The sequence below is a fragment of the Selaginella moellendorffii genome, unplaced genomic scaffold (genome assembly GCF_000143415.4).
Source record: "Selaginella moellendorffii unplaced genomic scaffold, v1.0 SELMOscaffold_1, whole genome shotgun sequence".
Taxonomy (NCBI): Eukaryota; Viridiplantae; Streptophyta; class Lycopodiopsida; order Selaginellales; family Selaginellaceae; genus Selaginella; species Selaginella moellendorffii.
In genome coordinates this window covers 5,853,818-5,873,255 of record NW_003314262.1, presented here as the reverse complement: position 1 = coordinate 5,873,255, position 19,438 = coordinate 5,853,818, and the positions used below count along the sequence as shown (strand labels likewise).

Here is a 19,438-nt window from a genome sequence, read left to right as displayed (position 1 = left end):
CAATACAAACTTGACCGGCGATGCGAAAATGCGTTCTCAAGTTGTTCAAGCAAGGCTAGAATGCAATTTTTCTGTAAGTTATTCTTCTCCTTCCTCTTTGAAAGCTCTTCTTTCACCTTCTCTACGTTTCATTGCTAAAATCGCTCAGCTTTGAGGTGATCTCCCAGAAAGCGTGCAGGAGCTACAAAAGGGAAGGCTCGTCCACGCAGGCGCCACAATGGACACGACTCTGGCATTTACATTGCAAACACGCTGGTTAGCATCCATGGTGGGAGTCTTCGCCAGAATGGATTTCCATAGCGTCGTCTCCTGGAACTCCGAGAATGGCCAACGGCTCGTGCAAGTATGGAGTGTAGCACAAGCTTCCACTTTGATGGTCACACTTTCGATGGCTTGTACGAGTTTGGGATTGGAGGAGTCCGATGGTGAAGCCAGTCTCAGTGGAGAAATCCATGGCCGTGCACGCTTTACCGGCGGATGTTTTCATAAAGAACACTTTGGTAGACGCGTATGCAAAGTGTGGGAGCATGGCCGACACTTTGCCGGTGCTGGAACCGCGACTTGGTTACATGGAACGCGCTCATACAGGATTCGCAGATTGTAGAGAAGAAGAGCTAGCTTTCATGGTCATGGACGATCAAACGAGCCGGACACTCAGAGCTTCGTGGCTGTTCTCAAGGCCAGCGGCACCATGGTCACCACCCGCTCGGAGATATGCCGGCGTGGAATCACAGACGAGAACGCGATCATCGCGTGCTTGCTGCTGGATTCATACGCTCGGTGCAGAGCACAGACTAGGTATTCGATTCGCTTGCAAAGCCTGACTCGGTGCTGTGGACTGCCGCCGACCCGGCTCGTGTTTTGCAAAGGTTTGAAGGGTTTTAAACAATTCCATCTACAGGAAGGTATAGCAAAGAGAGATTGTAACAAGCAAGTCAAATTAACAGAATTAGTCTATAATTTCTACAAATGCTTCTTGGGGCCAAAGCGACACGTGGAGAAGCCAGGTAGCAAGCTACCGTTGCCACAAAAAATTAGGTTATAGCGTTGGGACACTAACACTTACTGACGTGTCATGGTCTCCTTTACCCATGTGATATGCCTACGTGTCGGCTTATGGTACAGGTGTCTGCCACCTCAGACTATTTGCAATGACACCCAAAATGGCATCTTTCAGTGAATATGCCAGATTTTGATTATTGGTCAAAGCCTTGTTCTATCGTCCCCTACTCAACGCCTTCTCGGCGTCTTTCACTTCCTCGAGGATTCTTTGCTGGCGCTTGGCCGGGATGGTGCTCGAGGGCCCGAAGCTAATGTAGTGCCCGGAGATGGCGTTGAGCACCGAGTACATGTTGCTGAAGGAGGGCTTCCCGGCGACGCTCTTCTCTCTCCGGTACTTGGCGACCCAAGAGTTTGAGCTCTGCCGGAGGCTCGCCACCGCGTTGGGCTTTGCCGGATCTGTCTTCTCCAGCGCCAGCGTCTCCTTCACCTTGGCAATCACGGCCTCGGTGTCCGATTTGTAATCCTCGATGAAGTCTGCCAATGCCGCGCAGGGATGGAGCTCCATCATCCCCGCCAACACAATGCCGGTGGTGGAAGCCAACACCGCTTGCCTCCGCGAGAGCGACGGTGGGCTCTCCAACTTTTCTTCCTGGATCATTCTAATGGGATTGGCATGCTCCACGCTTGATCTTGCTACCCCTGAGAGGTTTCTAGCTGAAGGAGGCGATTGCGGTACCTGCTGTGGAGCGGAAATCTTGGGAAGTCGCAGGAAGGAGGAGGAGAATGCCATTGCCGCTGCTGCCATAGCCAACAACAAACCGGCTCCGCGAGAAAACCCTCCATTGATGAAGCATATTCTAAAGATTCGGATTGGGCCAATAGCAAGCCGCAGATATGACACGTATGCTTATCCAGTCGTATTTTCTTTCGTTATAATTAGAAAAAGGATCAAAGAATTTACTGCTTAGAATATAATTTTTTATTTTAAATTAACTAAAAAACTTTAATATTAACATTGCTAGAGTGTGACTTGACCAGCTTTGTACCTGACATACTCTCTTTGGCTCAGCCGCGTGAAGCACGGCAATGGCACTCTTGATCTTGCTATGGATGATCCCCCTGTTCTTGCTCGATGGCTCGGCAGCGCAAGGCATTCCACCCGACGAGCCAAGCAGCGACACCAAACCTGGTGTCGTGTATAACGCCACCCGCAAGACCACCCAAGGGAGCCAGTTCCAGAAGAATGTGGAGACGGTCATCCAGTTCCTCTACGAGCAGAATCCTCCCAATGGATTCGCGTCATGCCTTGGCTATGGCGATTTCCCCGACACCGCTTACGGCCACACTGGCTTCTACAACATGTCGGATCAGACAAGCTGCGCCTCGTGTTGCCGTGGGTGGCGTGCTTTGGATCAACGACACCTCCAATCGCTGCCGCTTGAGATTCGAGAACTACAACTTTACTGTGGTCAAAATGAGTAAGTTTCTCTAATATCATTAGATGCATCTCGTATGAGAAGCTTGTGCTTGTAGGTGTGTTGGGGGTGATGGGTCCGAATGTTTCAGCTCCTGCGCTAGCTCCAATACCTCCATTAAGTTCTTCTCCTCCGGCTCGAGCATCCAGTTCCTCTTCTTGGCCATGGGGACTCGTGGGAGGAGCAGTGGGACTTTGTTTGCTCTTGGGTGTTGCTGGCTTTGCCATATGGAGATGGAGGATACATACCAAGTTGGTTGGGCGCCAGAGGCGTGGAGACGATACCGACATCGAAAGTAAGTGTTATTTTCTCTCGAGTGTTCTTCCCGTTTTTGACATGGTTTGCTTCGTTGACAACAGGAAGCATTGAAGGTCCTGTTGTGTTCAAGTACCAGGAGTTGTCTCTAGCCACTGATAGCTTCAGCGAGAAGAACAAGCTTGGACAAGGTGGATTTGGCACTGTTTACAAGGTTAGTTCTTTATTCTGTGAAGTTGCACGCCTAGAACTATCTTGTTTCTTGTAGGCCACCTTAAACAATGGCTCGCAAGTAGCAGTGAAGAAGCTCTCCTTGCAGTCTAACCAAGGCAAAAGAGAGTTCGTGAACAAGATCATCATTATCACGGGAATTCAGCACCGAAATCTTGTAAGGCTCAAAGGCTATTGTGTTGAGGCAGATGAAAGGCTGCTCGTCTACGAGTTTCTCAACAAAGGCAGCCTTGACCGAGCGCTCTTCAGTAATAATCCTTGTTTCTCTCCATTCTTTCTAACGATAAGCTTTATCCGCAGGTTCTGGATCAAACGCGTTCGTTGACTGGCAGTCACGCTTTCAAATTGCCATTGGGATAGTCGTGGTCTTGCTTACTTGCACGAGGAGTCCCATGTCCACGACAAGCTGCAGCCAAAGATCTCCGACTTTGGGATATCAAAGCTCTTCGACTTGGACAAAAGCTTCATTAGAACAAAGGTGGCCGGCACATTGTAAGTTTGATCTCCTCATCCTTCCGCAGTCTGGACAAAACTCACGCCATTCTTCTAGTGGATACATGGCACCAAAGTACGCAACTCGAGGGCGATTGACGGCCAAAGCCAATGTCTTTAGCTACGGAATCCTCGTCCTCGAGCTCGCCAGCGGCAGAAAGTGCGTGGATCCGGCATTGCCAGCCGAAGAGGAGCTCTTACTTCAACTAGTAAGTCGATCAAATTAGAACCGATAACCAATGCTTTCATGGCTGCAGTCTTGGAAACTCGTCATGGCAAACAGGATGAGCGAATGCATTGACAAGAGGCTGGGCAGTGCCTATGTGGTGGAGGAGGTTTCTAAACTGCTCCGTGTTGCCATGCTGTGTACGCAAAAACATGAGGAAGCTCGACCAACAATGAGTGAAGTTGTGGCCATGTTGCTGGGATATCTCGAGATTGGCACTCTTCCCACTAAGCTCCCACCAGGTAATGAGGTCCTCAACGAATACAAGTAGTGATGACTTGAATTCCCTAGACATGCTGCATTGACCAAAAGTGTTAGAAGTTTCCAGACTCGTAAAGGTCCACAGGAAAAGTCAGGGATGGTTGGGTGGTGTAACATAGTCTAGGGAGATTAGATCTTTGTTTTCTTTGCATTGAATCATAATATTAACTTTGCCAACTTTAAAATTTTGTCCAAACCATCTCAAGCCAAGGAAATAAAGAAGAAAAGTACACTAAAGCTGAATCTAACACATTTTATCTGCCGTGCAACCCAGTGATGAGCGCCATCCACACCACTTCATCCTGTTCTTTGAGTTGGAAATATAGGACTATATAGTAACAGCTCTAGGTTTTTGAGTTGGCAGGACAATAAATTGACTCATGTGAAGAATGATTTGGCTAGCTGTTAATTAGCCACTATTATAAAAACCAATTAAAAAATTTTTAAAATATATTTTATATGAATAGATATTTGTATTAGGCATAAATACATGTTTAATTATAATTTTATAATTATCACTAATACAAACTGTGTTTAGCATCATTTGCTAAGTAAATTCATTAATAGACTTGGTTCCTTACACAAAATGTAGTACAAGAAGATGTCTGTCATGTCACAACACATTTCTGTACATGTTATATGCTGCAAGCCTGTCTCTGAGCGTGTTTAGACCAGCTTTAAGTACTTGGTTCATGTCTCCAAGCCGTCCATTGTATGGCATGTTATTTGTAAATCAGGACCATTGACATCCATGTGCCATGTGGCATCCTCCAAATAGATTCTATATCTTAAAAATATAGGTGGTCTATATGATGGGGCATACCCCCATCCATCATAGCCATTCAAGCTTGCCTGTTTCCAGCCATCATGCTTATTAACAACTTCAATAGCCTGGTGTGCCATTACTCACTTGGAATTATTGTGCATCTTGCAAGCCCAGATCAGAGACAGCACAAGACTAAATCTGCTGGCACAGTTACCGGCCACAGGAGCCAAAGTGGTGGGTGGTGGCCAGGACTGTGATCCTGGTAGCGAAGTAGTTGAAGCCATCCTCCATGGCTGCAAGATGAGAGAATTTGTTGCAAAGCCAACTCAAGAATAATCCTTCTTTTTTTGGTTATAGTGGAATATAGGGAGGTTGATGAAAAGGCATTTTCTAGCATGTGTGTAAAAGTGAAAGGAGTGGAATAAAAGAAAAGGTTTTTGGAAGGATTCTTCATCTAACAGCCCTTAGTGGTGCAATGGTGATTACAAGTGTCTGAGGAGTGCATCACAGCAAGAATTGCTCAGGATCAACTAATCTGTGTGAATTGTCCAACCTGTGGCCAGCCCTAGGTTAAGATATTAGCAGAAGTTCTAGCAAAGGTCGCCAACAAAGCTAGTGACAAGGCTAGGCAGCAGTGATTTTTAGTGTGTCGTTGCAAGGAGCAACAGGATTGTTCATGTAAGTGATCCTGTTTGGCTTGAAAAGGCCTATATTCCAGGTTGAAATCTAGGATGATTTTTCAAAAGTATGACGACTGGTCGTGAAGAACATTCAGATGAGCCAAGATTTTCGCAGCAAGCTGCCTTGTCGACGCGCTACCTCTCTGCGTGAGATCAATCAGTGGCATCTGGGCCGCCCTGCCATACTCCTCCTGGTACTCTCTAAACCGGAAGAACTTCTCGAGCATCCACACCGCCTTCTCTTTGGCCCCCGGGCTCCCGCTCGTCAACAGCCGCACCACTGGCCTCACGCCATGCGCTTGCGCGATGACGTGAACTCCATTCTCCCACGTATCATCGTAGAGCAAAGTTGTCAAGGCCCCAAGCGCAGCCTCGTGAACGAGACCGTCCTCGTTACCCAGCGTCTGGACCAGCGGCGCGATCGCCCACGCCTCCACCAAGCAAAATGACGATCGCACCGAGCACTTGCCACCGTGAACTGGACAGCCCAAGTCGCGGCGTGGCCCGAAGAGGCTACAGCAGCCTCTGGAAGCTGGAGCTCTGGAGCTCAGCTTGCCCGAGTTCTCCGAGAACTGTCCCAGCGCTGTGGCTGCCCGGGACTTTGCTAGCGGCGTCCCGATCTCTAGCAGCCTCACCAGCGATGGTATCACTCCAGCGGCTTGCGTTTGCACCTCGACGTTGGAGGGGTTCGTGAAGAGTAACAGCGCTCCCGCTGCGTTCTCGAGGAGAGTGTTGTATGGTTCCTTGGTCGAGATCCTGGACAGAGCTTCGGAGAGAGCGTCGATGGCGGCAGGCAAAACCCCGGCTTGTTGGAGGAGCCGCATGACTTGAGCATCCGCCTGTGGGAGAATGCCAATGATTCCCAAGGCCGCGCTGCTGGCTCCAGCGTCTTGCGAAGAGGTGATGAACTTCACTAGAGCTTCCATGCGTGGAGAGTCTACGTGCGAGGCCAGATCCTTGCCTGTGGTATCCCTGGAGATCCAAAACACCAACTTCAAGGAACCTGTTCTAACCTCTTGATCCTCGGCTTCCAGAAACAAGCTGATAAGCAGCTCCATGGCCCCTGCGTGTCTCAGACTTAGTCGGAGAGTCTTGGCGCTGCTTCTCGAACACATTGCCACCAGTCCGTATAGTATGTGAGCTTGCACCGAAGGATCTGTGAGCTTGAGCATCGCGAGAAGTCGAGCCACTGTATCCTCACTCTGGAGAATCCTAAACTTGTCTACCACGTCCCCTTGGTCCCCAGCTACACTACCGTCCCACGAAGAAATGTTGGCTATCGTAGCAGCGGCCTGTACTTTGAGAGCCATCACCACCGAGGCAATGGAGAACAATAGCTGGAGCAACGGAGGTAGCACATTTGCCGCGATCATGGCCTCCCTGTTGCTAGGATACGTTGACAAGCTCGCAAGAGCTCCAAGAGCTGGCTGTTGGAATTCAGGCTTACCAGAAGAGAGCATGCTCGCCAGAGGCTGGATTGCTCCTGTCTTGCCAAGCGTAGCTTTACTTTCGTCCGTCAAGCTCATGTCCGACAACGCAGTTGCCATGAGAATTTTTGTCGCGTCACTCCCTGCAAAACTTCTGTGAGAACAAGAAAAAACGCATAGCATTTCACCTTCATCTAGACGTGAGATCAAGGGCCCGAAATGGTTCGCCTCGGCCATCTGGATAACGTTGGCGTCAGTGCCGGACAAGTTTGCCAGCAGCTGTCGAGCATCTTCCACCGCGCTCGAATTTTCACTTCTCAGCATGGCCACCAGAAGCAGAATGCAGCCTTGAGCCTTTCCTATTTGCTCCAAGCTCGTAGGAATTTTCGACAGTTCTAGCAGCAGTGCTACAGCCTGCCTGCTCTCCCCGACGTCACGAGCTAGAGAGCGAGCGATGATCGGGATGGCGCTTTCTGCCGTGATTTCTTCCTGATCCACTAACACGAGAGTCCTCAGAAGTGATGGAGAGGGAGAGAGAAAAGAAAAAGTAGAGTACCTTGATCTCGTCACTCTTTGCAAGACTGCACAGCGTTTCTAGAGCCCTTCTCCTTGTATCTCGTCCGCCACCTTTGAGAAGCCTTACAATTTCAGGAATGAGGCGCTCCGAGGCAATCCAGTATCGATGCAGGGACTTCTCTTCGCTTAGCTTCTGCAAGTCACGAAGACCACTGTGAATGTCGTCCTGGTTATCCGAAAGAATTTTCGACCGCGCAACTCCGATACCGATGATAACGTTCCTCTCCTTCCACTCCTCGATGGACTGGCGAAGAGCAAAGTTCGGCTTCACTTCCAGCGAGTCCAGCTCCACTTTGGTTGTCGGACACGTCCTCTTTCCAGCCGAGAACCACTTCGATATGGCACTCCTCTCGAAGATCTGTCCAGAAGCTATCTCCACGGGATCCTCCATGACTTCCTGCGTGATCGGACAGCAAAAAGTTTGGAGTGGAGGTAGAGCGTGAATCCCCCCGAAACTCTTCTTCCTCCTGTACGTCGACTCCTTCTCGGCTGCCGTGGTCGCGGCATCGGCCGCGTTTAAGATCCCAATTATCTGCTCGAGTTGATAAGCCTCTGCCTGGTCCTTGTGGAGTTCTATCTCCTCCTTCTCCTTCTTAAACTGCAAGAGCTCCTGGCGAAGAGCCACTGGATTCTCTGGAACCCCAACCGCGTGAGCGATTTGTAGCAGCAGATCATTGGAGAAGTTACTGTCAAGACGACGCGTCCTCACTCCATTCTCTATCATTCCCACGATCTCCTCCCCCGCGAGAGTTGCCTTGAACTGAGCGCTTTGCATGTCCTGGAGAAGACCCATGGCATTTTGCCTCGTGTCGGCCGAGAGATTCATGCTCGCCATTGGCACCAGGCTCAAGCACCGCCCAATCTCTTGGGTGATTCCCTGGACCTGGCTGACGATGGAGCGGCAATTGATGAGCAAGTAGATCTTGCTCTTGGAGCTGCAGTGCGCGATGAGCTCCTGCGACTTCCTCATCTCCTTGCCCAGGGTCTCGAGCGATTTCCTGAGCGGAGGAACATCGTCCGCGAGATTCTTGTCCTGGAGCTCCACCAGCAGCGGCCGGATCTTCTCCAAATACCTGGCCAATTGGCTGAAGCTCTCCTTCTCGATGAGCACATCCTTCGCCGCCACGACTGTCTCTGCGATCTGGACGAGAACCCTGGCCAGGAGCTCCGACACCGGCGCTAGAACAACGCCGCCAAATCGCCCCGGCAGCATTCTCGATGCGAGAGTGCCGTCAGCGCCGCAGAGAATGCGCCATAGCCGTCACCGAGTGCGCCATACCCGTGATCGCGCAACACAAAACCCTTGTGGCATGGCATTTGACTGTCAGCAGGATTGACTAGTATGAAAAGGTTGAATAAGAATATTCGAATACTTTAGAGCCTTATAAAGTTGAAAAAAGGAAATAGGTGGCGGTACTGTGTGGTTGGCGATGGTGAAGTTCTAGCGCCGGATCAAGCTGCCGTGAAGCAGCACCCTTCTTGCAAGCTCGTGCCTGTAGCTCCAGGCACCACGCTTCTCGACTGCATATAAAGAATCAGGGCGCCCAAGGTCAGCGACAGCGCTCGATTCCTACAATGGGTGAGCTTGGACGAGGGCCTCTTGAGCTAGCGCTGCAAGGCCGATGACAAGATCTTCCTTGCCCTCAGCTCTTGTAACTTTTCTTGAATGTTTGCTTTAGCAGCTGCGATGGACAATAGCAAAGCTTGGGCTAGAAGCCATTCCCTTTCTCCATCCTGGAGCCCGAGGGCTTGAAGAGAGCGCTCCGTGAGCCGCTGCCCCTGGCACTGCTATGTAAGAGTGACGTGCGCACTTCTTGTCTACTCGCTAGCAACCAATTGAAATCTCAGGGAAAAATAAGTTTTCTTGCAGATGGTTACAGGATTTTCCGTGTTGACGATTCTGAGATTGTGTCGCTGAACAATTATACTATGCATTGTTTTGGTCGTCTGTCATATCTATGCTTCTGTGTTTTCTTGCATACTTATTGCATGTGATACACGGTGATGGTAGAATTCAAGCTAGCAACTGACAAAGACATATATGATTTGTCCCAAGAGCGCGACTCTTGCACTGTAAAAGAATTTCTCAATAGAAAGCTCAAGAGAAACGTCTCTTGGTCACTTCTCTTCAAAGACCATATCAGACTCTCAACTAACTGCCTGCATGAAAAGCTTGAGGATAAAACAGACGACTTCATGACATTAGAGATTAAGGTGACTCTAAATCAGAAGTGAAATTTAACTCAACGAGGATCACTACTGTTGCCCGGGCAGATCTACGCTTGTCCAGCCCCTTGAGAGCTTTCAAGGAAAGGTTATCCTTGCGAAGCAAACTATATAGAGATAACTGCCACGTTCTGTCCAGTACATGAGACGTCTCAAGTTTAGGCCAAACTTCATAGAAATTTCATAAACTTCATATTTGATTTTTGATTTTTGAGAAAGTTGCCCGAGCGTAGATTTACTATTTGACTCTCACAGATGAAGTAGAGGTTGCATTTGTGTGCTACTAGATCGTTCACATCCCGCCTGGAGCGCTGACGACAAGCATATGGACAGAGACATGACAGCAATGAATTACAGATGCCATTCCCGACATCCCACTAGCCCACGCCACCAAGCCCAGTCCCAGACCTCGGACTCTACATCCGACTGCGAGATGGGCTAAATATGGTGGTTCGATCAGCTCTTGAACTTGCCTCAGCACTTTTGCGCTCGTACACGATCAAACTGAGGTCCTGGAGAACAATGAAAAATGAGAAAGAACTTACTATAATTCTCCTATGAAGATAGGTTCTGCGTAGAAATGAAGGATTGACCATTCTAATCCTTCACTGGTTGTCGGTCGAAAGCTGGTGATCGGTCACACTCAATGAAGCAGCTGTCAATCTTATCAGCAGCAATGAGACCAAGACTTTTCGAAACAGCGCCCGCCAGCATCACTGTCTCAAGTCAAAAGGCTCGCTTGCTATAAGAACCGCATGAGCAATTCCCAAAGTCATCATCAACAACGTTGGAGATGTGTCGTGGAGTTTTTGCTCTTGTCTTCCTCCTCGCACTCGCCGCAGGCAAGTCTCTTCTTCTTCTTCTTCCGTAGATCCAAAAATCGAACCTTCTCTGACACAGGGCATGGATCGAGAGCCCAAGACAGCAGCGTGTTGATCCGACTGAGAAACTCGTGCTCCTTCTCCGTGTGGGCAGCATGGACCACTGACCCGGGCGTGTCGAATCCATTTTCGAGTGGAACCGAGCTCAGCGCGGACGAGACCTTCTCGCTCTTCGTCCCTCGTGACTGGTCGGGCCGGTTTTGGGGAAGAACGGGGTGCTCCTGGCGCCAGGCACCCGGATCCAGTACCAGCAAATTCATCTGCGACACAGGCGACTGTGGCTCGGGCGATATATCCTGCTCCAAGCGTGGAACTCCGCCAGCCACCATCGCCCAGCTCAATCTCCCGGCCCGGTACTCCGTCTCTCTGCTCGAGGGCTACAATCTGGCCATCTCCATCGCTCCCAGGAACTCGTCGTGCTCCTGGGCGGGCTGTAAATCCGGCAGCGATGCAAACTCTGGGTGTCCCAAGGAGCTGGCGGTGGTGGACAAGAGCAACATTGGACGAGTGATTGCTTGCAAGAGCCCATGCCTGGGACTCAACGAGGATCAGTACTGCTGCCGGGGGAGATACACTTGTCCTCTCAAGTGCAGTCCAAGCCAATACGCGAGAGCTTTCAAGGACGCGTGCCCAAGGTCGTCAACTTATCCTTGCGAAGCAAACACCTCGAGCTATTCGTGCTTGGGAGCCTCTGAAATAATTGCCACATTCTGTCCCCCTTAAAAGAAGTCAAGAAACGATGATGATAAAATGGGTTAAGAAATAAAAGACTTCCACTTGCCTCAAATTCTGCAATCCCAACCATACCACCGGTCCTTCTAAAGAAGTACTCGCAGTATATCCAAAGTCTCAGAACCACCTACACATTGCTCTTTCCAGAGGCCTCCACATTGCAGGTAAATCAGAATCACGATCCAATTACACGTTGGGATGAATACATGGCAAGATAGGGTTAACTTTGCAATGGAAAGGGCGCGATACGGAGTGCTTCCACCAGCTCCACCAGTACATCTGGGCGTGACGACTGGCTTCCCGAGGCGTATTTGTCGTCGCTGCTCAAGAGCAACGCTGCCGAGCTCCGTGCCTGCGCATCCGTCACGGAGGAAGCCCTCTCCACTCTTGTCAACTTTTTCTCGTCACTCCTCCAGCCTCTCCCCGCGGGAGCACTGAGCAACGATGGCACCATGCTTGCTCTGGATGCAGTCGAAGAATATTGGGAAAGGTACTGCGAGGCTTCTACTAAGTCTCACTGGTTCTTTAGGAAGCAGCGATGGCAAGCTTCGCACCATTGTATACAAAGTTGTTCGAAGCACTTATTTCCTCTGGGCCGAGCTGTGCCACCTCGCTGGCCACTCTCCGGAGCAGGATCAAGGAGGCCGATCGTCTAGAGGCTGTGGAACGCGAGGTGACCAAACTCTACAAAGAAGGCTATGTTCCAGAAAAGGATTACCGGAGCAGCCTCACTTTCGTCCTTGGCTATATCGGAGTCCTGACCAGAAATAGACCGGACCGAGGACATGGAAGCGGAGATCTGACGCATGGCGGTGGCGTCACGTCACAAACAGCCAATTCAAGGAGCTCCTGTCCGCTTTGCAGAAAAGCCAGCTCCTGCTCGGAGACGGAGCGAGGTTGATGAAAATATGTTAATTTTGGCCTTCTAAGCGAGCTAAGCTATGATCCGGCATCCAAGGGGGAGGACTTTGAGGGCCTGGTAGCCAGGTTTCAAGGCACAGGTGTACTCTGGTTCAAAGACTCTGGAAGCAATGTAGAGGAGATTGACAAGCATATATGATTTTTTATCCACAAAAACTTTGCTAACGACCAACATTTTCTGAGTTACTCATGTTATTTCAGCAAACACATCATCAAAATCTTCAAGATAGATATATTTTATGATACCTATTAACTTGTCTTGTTATAGGGAGATGTCCAAAAAATTGAATTAAGCTCATGAGTTGAACTCAAGTCAATGGAAATCAACATAATCAACTATAAATCTTGAAACAATATAGATCCTCAATTAATTTGCTATCTGTTCGTTAAAATTAAAGTCTACACACTTTCTAGCTTTTAAAGTCTCATTGGTCTGTAGATATGCAAACTAAATTTTCCTGTATGTGAACTAGATTTTTATTTTATTTTATAAAAAACCTTAAAACTATAAAATCTAAACTTCAAGTTCAACCTTAAAACTAAGTTTAACACGTTAAAACTAGTAAGAAACTTTTGTGCCAACCAAAATAATTCAATTTACAAAGTAAACCACTCTACCCCCTCTTGCTGCTTGAGGCGGCCATTAGTGCAACCTAGATCTGGACTTAGCTAAACTGGTTCCGCAAAATGTGATTTGCACTTGAACTGGTTCAGCCAAATTTGATTAGCATGCAAACTAATTGGAAAAAAACTGGTTCACTTCTGAACTGATATTTGCCTGGGGCTGCAAGCTCCCACGAGGCATGCATTTTGTTTCTGTTAGGGCCACAAGCTTCAACATCTCTGGCCCTTGACCCAAGAAGCCCCTCTTTAAACCCAAGCCACATCACATTTGTAAGGCCCCAAGGTTTAATAAGGTTGCTTGAAGTACAAATTGAGCTCAGCTCACAAGGTTAACGCTGGAGCTCATGAGCTCAAAAGTGTTTTGCACTTTCTTATATCTTCTAATGGAACCAATCAAGATATTCAATCCTCCCATTAAAGGGGAGTGGTGTATAGTGGATAATGTTTATTTGATCTAATTGAATTATGATGATTGATCAATTCACATCAATTCATGCTGAGTTGATTGATCACTTTATGAGGTTGTTGAGTTGTTGATAAGTTGATTGATCTTTTGATGGCTAATTCTTAGTTGTTTTGTTGATTATTTTTTTTATCATGCTACACTATTGCAAGCATTGTTAAAGTCGTCAACATTGTCTTTCATCTAATATGTGGACTATGAGCAGGGGGTACGGACCATACTTGAGCTCACAAGTTGAAGAGTTGAGCTCACGAGTTGAGCTCAATTTTCAATTGTAATTTAGTACAAACATTATAAATTTTAAAATTTTAAGGTTATGGCGAACCTAATAATTTAATAACTCTCTATATATTATATAGATAGAAATGTTCTAAAGAACACTTTTTTGTTCTAATAATTTAAATATTTACTATATGCAATGATAGGGACATTTGTTAGAACATAAAATAAAATGTTTGCAAAAAGAGTATTCTTGTCACTTCTTTAAATTTGTACTCTATGCTTTCTGGCTAGTAAACGTTAGGTTTGTCAGAATTAAAAAATTATTAAATTTGAAATAAGATTCTATGTAAAGACATATAACCGTTTGAAAGGAAAAAAAATAACCGTTGATGTAAGCTTATTGCATATAAAAAAAAGACTTGGTTCTTTATAGAATACATTCTTGAGGGGTTTTTCGTAGCATACTGTCTAGAATTTATAAATCTTCATTCACACTCTCATTCGAAAAAAGGGAAATACACCCACAAATGTCTATGGGTTCTAGTGTTGGTAATTTTAACTCTCACAATCTTTTTTCCCAGGGCTCAAGGGCTAGGAGATGCAATAACTATCCCATTGCACAGCATAACCAAATCATACAAGAGAATGAAAGAGAGGATAGCGAGGATAGTGATCATGAATTGGAGATAAATGCAATGACAGAGGGTGCAACAAATTGGGTGAAAAAGAATGCCCTCTTACGTGTTTTAGAAAAGTGCAATTTTGCCACTTTCAAGAAGTGTCCCATATGTTTTCTAGCGTATGGTGGAAACAATAGCAATGATCAGTATGATGGTATATATGCTCTTGCAACACACTGCAACATCACACACCCGAAAGATTACCATGAAATCTTTTTTGAGATGGTAAAGACAGAAATGGAGACACACGAGTACTATGGGCAGTATTGCAAGAAGAACACTCGGAAGCATATAAAATGAAAAGTGAAATGAAAAAGCACATTTGTATTGATTATATAAAGTATAATAAGTTTTATTGATAGAGAATAAACATCGATAGTGTTGGAGAAATCTAATTAGCTCCAAAAGTTTTCTGCAACTCAACAATAGTAAAGCTTGCTTGGTGTATATGAATATCCACTTTAGGATCCTGGTGCAAGATGTTAATGAAGATGTAGTACATATGCTTGCAAGGAGCATATGCCTTCCCATGTTCCTCGCGCTTTGTAAAGTCTGGACATGTGCAAGAAGGAAAGTCGTGAATGGCAATTGTGTACTCTCCACCTTCTGTTTTGACTGTGTACTCTTTTGCAAGCGCAGTGATGTACTTCGTGGAGAGAATCTCACACTCAAGTGTTTGAGCCAAGTTTATTTTACCTTGCTTCTGCTTGGAGACGGTACCAATAAATTTAACTGCTTTACCTTTTCGTGCTGGCCTCCTGTGCATCTCTGTAGGAATAGTCCTGCTCCTCTCACTCATGTCTCCAACTCTCCTCTCAAGATTAAAACTAGATTTCTCAAGGTTTTCAATCTCATCCGAGGTGAGCACGACCCCATTAGCAACCGGCCATTCTTTAGGTACTGCATTAGGTTTAGTCACTATAGTGTCTTCAAGCTGCTTCGTATGGTTGGCGTCGGTGTTGCAACAATATAGCCAACACCATCTTGAAAATCCTACTTGCTTTCATTCCCCATAGAAACATGGGGCTGGAACAGAAGCAGATTTTTCACCACGAATCCAGGCCCAACACTTGCCCCTCGGAAGCATCCCCACACACCTTACATTCGATTTTGTTGGCACACGTCGGATTGCCCATTGCTTCAGCTCCACGCTACGGTAAGCAATTTCAACCTGTTGCGATGCACTCTCTTCATCAGCCACTTGAGGTGGCTCGGTCCAAGAGTGGTGTCTTGGAGCAGAATGGTACTCGACATCAGGCCTGTGAGAGCTTTTTGCTCCAAGGTCCGTACCAACATCTTCCCCAGCAAAGGAAAAACGATGTTTTGAGCAGACAGTCTTCATATCACCAATAGAAGCTCGGGGAGTGTACTCCATAGATGTGCCACAGACCACTTCCTCAACTGCAGTTGCCACTGTTCGGGCGGGTAGAGTTAATTTTCTCTTCATCCTATCATGTAACATCTCAACAGAAGGCCCTGTTCCCATGTATCTTCCTTCCTCGAATGCTAGTGCTTTTGAAGATTGCTCTATAGCACGTATCAAATCTGATAGACAGGCTTTGTATAGACTCATCTTCCCTTTCCCTGCCTCAGAGGAACGCCAAGTCCAATGCTTACTTTCGGAGAGATTCACAGTTGGGGTGTATGTGAGTTCCTCAAGTGGTTGATCCTAATGGAAAAGGCAATATTAAAAGGTAATAAAAGGAGAAGAAAAAATATAAACCAACTTGAAAAGAGTGATGTCCCCATTGGAACATCCTAACTTCCCACCATCCTAACCATGACTCAAGTTGTGGTAGGCAACTTACATCTGTATGGCCATCTTCATGCCACCACATTTGGATCTCGTTTGCTTTTGCCTCATGCTTTTCTTCAGAAGGTGCAACCTGCCATTGTTTGCACAACTCTTTAAATATTGATTGAAACTCTAGCTTGATAAGGTGGTAGTGCTGGTTTAGGCTTTGAGCCCAATGGAACTCACAAGTCCTCTCACGACCTTCTAATGGTTGACTATTCCCAAAAACTGCTCGGATACCATTCCAATTTGCACCAGCCCCATCTGCCATGAAACCACGAAAGTTTGCAAGCTTACCAGTCCGCTTTAGGACAATATCAAAGAGGGACTTCCAAAATATTTCTTGTGCTGTCTGGTCTTGTACTTTAAACTCTGCTGTCGCAATTGTTAAGTTACAACGTAGCCTATGAAAACATAAATATTATAACAATTTCAATATAATGAGAATAAAAATTACCTTGGATCATACACATGAGCTCCTATGGTTGTCCAACCGGATACACGCTCCATATGGTCAAAATGTACCCATGCATTTGCAAGGTCACTAGACCCAAACATGTCATTCGGGAGACAAGATCTACGCCAGAGGCAGGGCCCATGGTAGACATTTTGAAGACGAAGGGGCACTCTTGCTCATTCACAACTTGGTCTGGAAACAAACTTCTGTGGATGAACTCGTATGGACAGGTCCGTTTCAATTCAAGGATGGAGTCAATTTTTGATTGCAACTTCCCCTCTCGAGATTCACACATCCAAGATTTTATCCTAAACAATATAATGTAAGAAAAAATTATTATTATAACGTATGAAAAATAACGGATGTACCTCCTTAGGCTAGTAGCAGGTTGTACTCCTCGTAGTAAGTCCTGCAAGCTAGCCTTTTTTAGTTGAGTCTTTTGGCAACCTGGATTGAGTAACGTATTTGCGATAAAATCTTTGAGGACGGTCTTCTGAACATGCTTCGGAGTTGCAGATGAGTTTCTCATGGTCTCTTCCTGTACAGCATCTTTGAAACGGAGAACTCCTCTGTATCCCTTCCTGCATTGGATGCATATGTGTGCCAACATGCACTGCAGCTCTTCCAGCCACTCCATCCCGTAGAAGAAAGTAGTACATCTTGGCCTCGCAGATAGCACAACATAGAGGAGCATTTTTGTAGAATCGACATTTGAATCCAACAGCAATGGTGTCACAGGCTAGAGGATTGATTGCAGACCCTTCGAAAAATATAGAGTTTCTAGTGCGGTCTCCATTGCATGCTTCATCCACACAATCTAAATGCCCACCATAATGAACTATAGACACTGTGCCTTCAAAATGTTGGAAGTGTGTGGTCTTGATCTTGCACCAATTGTGGACATCCTGCTTGGTTTCCATCCCCTTCCGTTTGGAACCTGTGCTGCTGACAAGAGGTGGTAGCTCGAAAAAAATGTTGCCGTTGTAGGAGGATGGAAGCTCACTCATAAGCCTATACAAAAACAAGTGCACGTCGATTGAGAGGCGTGAAAACTGGAAAGCATTGCTAACGGCTTTGAATATTGCTGAAGTTGAAGCTGGAGTTAGAGTTGGAGCTGGTGAATTTGGCACCGACACTAGCATGACATCTCCACTTGAACTAGAAGAGGACGAGAGGATAACGACTAACTCTTACTTCACATTCACTTTCGCTGGAGTGCATTTTGGCATTTTGACTGGAGATCCGAACACTCGAATCTCCTTCGACTTGGAATTTTGTAAATCCCATTGTTGTCCACCCTCGCCCACACCAGAAAGAAGAAACTCCGAGTATGCAACTATACCAGTGTCATTGCGGATCACAGCCTCTAAAGAAATAGAGCCAAGACAAAGATCAAAACGCCGACATAAAAAACTTTCAGAAACAATACTCTAAGAGAATGAAAGAGGTGGGTGATCTCGAAAATGAAGAAGAAACCTTTCCATCCTTCTCAATAGGTTTTGGAGTTCTCTCTCTTTATGCTACTTGTAAAAATCTATAGTGAAACATAATTAACATTTAAATAGAGTAATAAGAAGATAACATACAAAATGAATTTAAATTCTATAGCAAATTTAACATGTGTAAGTGTGACAGTATTAATATTACTGTCATCTATTATGATGTCTAATGCATGTATACACATAGATCCAAGGAAAGATTTTCAGCACGTGAAGTTTGATAGTTAATAATGATACCAGTAATGACATTCTGCTATAACGTGTCAAACCAAGAGATCCAATCTAACTATCAGCACGTGTGATATGTCAAGTTGTCAAATTTTAAGTGGTAGATGATAATAAATCTTGTCATATCTTATTCTTCAATGACAGATTTGATCGTACTACAACTCAAGTTTTATCCATAATTGTGAACACTACTCAATGACATTTAAAGCACGTGCCTATTGTTTAGGATCTAATACAACACAAAATAAATTTCTGGATGAGGATTCATCCATTCATAGATGGATATAGTACAACATATTTTAACGTGCCTTATTTATACTCTTTGAAGTTCTTGTAATGATTCCAAAATATGTACAAAATATTGATGAGAATGCATCCTTTCTAGATAATTTGTAAAATATAATATCATATCTCTAATAACAGAAATGTTGATAGGTGCTAGTTATACCATCATTAAAATATACAAAATAAAGAAGCATAATTTACATATAATAATAATGATAAGATAAAATAAGATCAAAGATATTGTGATGGTTGAGATTTAGGTTATTCGGAATGAACAGCCAGGATTAGAGATTGGTTAGGGTTAGGGCAGCCGTCAGGATTAGGGTTAGGGTAGCCGCCAAGATTAGGTTACTGTTTGCATCGTGAGTGGAGCGCGTGAGAGATCGAGAGATTGAGCGCGAAGGAGATCGAGGGATTGAGCGCGAAGGAGATCGAGCGATTGAGCGCGCAAGAGATCAAGAGATTGAGCGCGCGAGCGGGAGGGTTTGAGTGTGCGAGCGGGAGAGATTGAGCGCACGAGTGGGAGAGTTTGAGTGTGCAAGCCAGAGAGATTGAGCGCGCGAGCAGGAGAGATTGAGTGCACGAGCGGGAGAGATTGAGCACACAAAAAATCTTGCACGATCAAGAAATCGAGGGAGGAAAGATGCCACCAAGGGTGAGTTTCGATTTGATTGCTTCCACTTCCATTTTTTGAGTCTATTGCTTCCATTCCATTGCTTCCCTTTTTTTTTCTTGATTGCTTCTTTGCTGGCCGAGGTCAAGCTCTGGCCGGCCAACTCGGGCAGTTTTGCTTGTCGAGGGGCCGAGGTTATTCAAATAATCTTGGCCCCCTGGGCAACCAAAGTGCCCGAGGTGGAGTCTATGCCCACTTGATTTTTTTTTTCTCTTTGACTGTTTGAATTTCTCATAATCTTTAAATAGTATGACTAACAAATTTTATTCTCTTGCATAAAAGGAAAATTGTAACACATAAAAAGGTTGTTGGAGCCAAAAAGACACGAGAAGTTCAATTTGGCACTAACAACGACATCACA

General features: G+C 46.0%; 3 protein-coding genes across 3 annotated transcripts; 1 reads left to right on the top strand and 2 right to left on the bottom strand.

Annotated features, from left to right (window-relative positions):
* Positions 1-1,152: 1,152 nt before the first annotated feature.
* On the bottom strand, positions 1,153-1,958 carry LOC9646947 (photosystem II repair protein PSB27-H1, chloroplastic). Its single transcript, XM_002961751.2, has one exon. The coding sequence runs from the start codon at positions 1,805-1,807 to the stop codon at positions 1,217-1,219; it is 591 nt and encodes a 196-aa protein (XP_002961797.2). The 5' UTR covers positions 1,808-1,958; the 3' UTR covers positions 1,153-1,216.
* Positions 1,959-5,399: 3,441 nt separating this feature from the next.
* On the bottom strand, positions 5,400-8,691 carry LOC9646946 (U-box domain-containing protein 43). Its single transcript, XM_002961750.2, has 3 exons — positions 7,372-8,691; positions 7,004-7,304; positions 5,400-6,958 (listed from the first exon to the last, which is right to left on the bottom strand). The coding sequence occupies exons 1-3, from the start codon at positions 8,602-8,604 to the stop codon at positions 5,448-5,450; spliced, it is 3,045 nt and encodes a 1,014-aa protein (XP_002961796.1). The 5' UTR covers positions 8,605-8,691; the 3' UTR covers positions 5,400-5,447.
* A 1,671-nt stretch (positions 8,692-10,362) lies between these two features.
* Positions 10,363-11,272, top strand: LOC9629126 (thaumatin-like protein 1). Its single transcript, XM_024683948.1, has 2 exons — positions 10,363-10,459; positions 10,518-11,272. Exons 1-2 carry the CDS (start codon positions 10,411-10,413, stop codon positions 11,219-11,221), a joined length of 753 nt encoding a protein of 250 aa, XP_024539716.1. The 5' UTR covers positions 10,363-10,410; the 3' UTR covers positions 11,222-11,272.
* The last annotated feature ends 8,166 nt before the right edge of the window (positions 11,273-19,438 follow it).